The sequence below is a fragment of the Erinaceus europaeus genome, chromosome 18 (genome assembly GCF_950295315.1).
Source record: "Erinaceus europaeus chromosome 18, mEriEur2.1, whole genome shotgun sequence".
Lineage (NCBI taxonomy): Eukaryota > Metazoa > Chordata > Mammalia > Eulipotyphla > Erinaceidae > Erinaceus > Erinaceus europaeus.
The window spans coordinates 4,133,693-4,137,350 of NC_080179.1; the positions used below are offsets into that span (position 1 = coordinate 4,133,693).

At 36.8% G+C, this 3,658-nt stretch overlaps 1 protein-coding gene across 9 annotated transcripts in view; it reads right to left on the minus strand.

Annotated features, from left to right (window-relative positions):
* Positions 1–326: 326 nt before the first annotated feature.
* NAB1 (NGFI-A binding protein 1) overlaps positions 327–3,658 on the minus strand; it is a 51,253-nt gene continuing 47,921 nt past the window's right edge. For all 9 annotated transcript variants that reach the window (XM_060177562.1, XM_060177563.1, XM_060177560.1 and 6 more), the window contains one exon: positions 327–2,834. In XM_060177562.1, coding sequence (XP_060033545.1) covers positions 2,759–2,834 — 76 coding nt within the window. In that variant the 3' untranslated portion in view covers positions 327–2,758. The remainder of the gene's footprint in view (positions 2,835–3,658) is intronic.

The window sequence follows — 3,658 nt, forward strand, 5'->3', positions numbered from 1 at the left end:
TCACAAACACAGGCATCTCACATTCAAGCTTCATGTTCCTCTCTCTACTTAGTTGTTTAGATGTGACACATAACATCTTGAAACCTCTGGAGATGTCTCAGAAATGGAAATGATATAAACCAAACTCGCTCTTCGGCAGACTCCACTGACGATCTGTTTGTCAAGTAACATTTTGGAAGTGAAGGTAGCTGACACGAGTGTTTAGCAGAGTTAAAAGCTCAGTCCCTGGTCCTCGCTGTCAAGTGGAAGCAAATAAAGAGGGAGGCAGAGCGGGTTACTATCACTCACTGTGCAAAGTGCTAGGCAGAAAATTCTATGAACATAAATGGGAGGCACAGAAAATCTTTATTGCCACAGGAAGCAAGTGCACTCAGCCCACTTCACCCACAGCTTGGAGAGTCACAAAGACATAGATTTCACAGGATAAAGTACAACACAGACTTGGGGAGAAATGGTCCCTTGGACTATATTGGCTATAATACTGAGGTAACCAGTTGACCTTGTTCAGTGAAAACACCTCTAACACAATGAGGGAAAAGAAAACCCAACTAGTTATAACATCCAATTCATATATACAATTCAAATAAAAATATATATTATTTGCTTCAATGTATATAGCAAGTTTAATACCTTAGTGTTTACAAAATAAAAACTGTAATTTACAGAAATTTTTCTTGCGCTGCCCTCTTGTCACTAAGCTTGAAAGAACAGAGATACAGTATGGTACTTCCAGAAACTTATTTATAAATTTCAAGACGCTGTATGTAGGACCAAGTAAGATGGATCAGTATTAGTTTGGAAGATTACCACACCTTTAAAAATTGCTATTAAAATCTACAAACTTCAACTATAAGACACAATTGAAAAAAAAAAAACCCCACAAAATTTCTTAAAATAGATTAGAATACAAGAAACGTTTCATGAAACTACTGAGATACTAACCAGTTCTATGGCTAATATTAAAAACTGAGCAATATTTAATTCATTCTCATACTATCTCTACACAGGACACAACCACAATAATCAACCTCAAATGTGCAACTAAGTTGCAAGGTCCATAAAAGTTTCTTCAGTGGGCAAAACGCTAACGAAAACATTACGAAGGGAAAATAAAGCCTTTTAGTTGTATAAAAGTTGTTTACTGGCGTTTCTACTGGATAGCTATTCTACAAATCACAATGAAAAGTCATTATGTGGGTAACAATGGTCAGAGACTACAGTGTAGACATTTCACCTAAAACTGGGTTGATGAATTTTAGTCTCACAGATTCGACTTAATATTTTTTAAATGGTTATGACCTAGAGCAGAACTAAAAATAAAACAACACATTTTCTAAGTCAGACATTGTTCTCAGTACTATCTGGGCCGAGATGAATTTGAAGGAAGTAGGTAAAACTGTCAAATATACTCCCCCTCTCTTAAACCAACGGGGGAAAAATGTCTATTGGGAGAAGTTGTTATGTTTTTCTCTTTTAAATTGTGGCTTCCAACGTGGAATTCTCATTTCATTAGTACATTACTAACATTTAAGTTTCCCCGAACATATGAGCACAAGCTATTAATTAAATAAGAGGAACTCAAAGCATACTTTCAAATTAAAATGATTTCAAGAAAGAAGAAAAGAAAAACATTCACAAATCTGAAAGTCGTACAAAATTTAAAATGCAAAACAATGATATGGTGTCAAGTAAACCTCCCAAGACTCAGGTCTGCACATGTGGATGTAGTGATCGTTCACACCTGGGAAAAACTGGGTAAAACTGGGAAAAACCTGGGTGGGAAGCTATTTCCCAGAGAGAATCATTTAGCTTCTGTGACTGTGGTTCAGTTTCTGGACATAAAATGGTGCGCAGTGCACTGTACTGTGCAGTCTGCCATTCTCATCACATTTAAGACCAGCTTGCTAGGTCTTGATCTGCTTATCACATTCTGAAACAGCATTTTTTACGCCAAGCCTTCTATACACCCACCTACTTGTCTCAAGTTCTCTGTCCGACAGCTTCCTTGCATTGCTTCGTTTTAACCAGCTACCAGTGCAACATGCGTCTAACAAGAGATTTCCTACTCTACTGCCCATCTTCCTAATTGTATAGGAAGAGCTTCCTAATTGTATAAATGTTCACTAAGTCAGGAAAAATATTACTGAGAATGACAGAATTCTGATTAAAGAACATCAGCTTTATCAAACATTAAATCTGTAATACTTCAATTGGTTGGCATTGAGTATTTGCTTTTCATTTTTCCAAAGTCATTGCCACCTAGCTAAAAATACATGGAACTTTCTTGACTATGACTGCAAAGGTTTTTAAACTCTGACATACAATATTTTTCCCAAATACACTTAAAGTAGACAATGAAATTTCAAGTAAAATAAACTGTATCCACATCTGTCAGACCAAGCAGGTCTAACATCTAGATTTTACTTCTATAAATTACACAAAAACACATTGTACATTCTTAAATAATGAATGCTTACAATATTAACTTGTAAGCCTTTCCACATAGAACGAGTTATACAGGAATGTGAAGCTATCAGTATTTCGGTTCCAGATTACAGCAGTCTCTGCTCTTGGATGGCTGCTGTTGTGAATTCCTGGTTTTCAGACTATTGTATCAGTCATGCTTTGGCTATGAAATCTGTGTGAGCTGAAGGAGGCAACATCGGTTATTAAGGCTTTTTCTACGATGGAGCATTATTCTTCAATTTGATGCCATTCCCGGGGAGAGCAGCAGGAGAGCCACAGCTATCTTGAATCCTCAGGCTCCGTTTTGATGACTTTTTTTTCTAAAGTAAAAGCTGAATGTGGGTAGTCTTTCAAAATTCCGAGGCTCTCTGTGTAAATATGGAAACATAAATTGTGTTAATAGTCTAGATCAGTGAATTATTAAAAATATATTGACTTGTAAAAACAAAATCCACAGAAAACAGCACCAACTATTCATGAATCTGCATTTCCATATAGATTTTTATGTTTCATGTTATATAAAAACTCATGATCAAGAACTAAATCCGGGTTGTTTTGTTATATGGAAAACTGGGAAATGTTATGCATGTGCAAACTATTGTATTTACTGTCAAATGTAAAACATTAATTCCCAAAAAAGAAATTAAAAAACAAAAACAAACAAACAAAAAAAGAGCAAAATCCTGGAGTTAGATTTCACTCCTGCCAATTCCAACCTGCACTCGTTTCTAGCTAACTTTACACCTCTTGAAGTTTCAGTGTATTCCTCTAGAAACTGGGGGTTGTATTTATATTGGGTGCTTTGCGAGTCTAACCTTGCAGTGGTCACTCAAAAAGCACGTGCCGTGGAAGCAGTCCTTACACCATTCTATGAGGCGCAATGTACTTCACAGATGACCAGTAAGGGTCAGGGCAGTTAGGTAACTCAGGAGCTACCAAGTCAAATGTCACACGTGCGTAAGATATGGACAGAGAAGCCAGAAGACCTTCCCCCTTCTGTGCCCCACAGTGGTTTTGGCTCCATACTCCCAGTGGAATAAAGAATAGGAAAGCTTTCAAGGGAGGGGATTAGACACGGAGTTCTAGTGGTGGGAACTGTGTGGAATTGAAATTACCCTATGGTCTTGTCACCATTTCCATTTTTACAAATTGAAATTTATTAAAGATAAAGATATGGACCTAGGTTTGTACT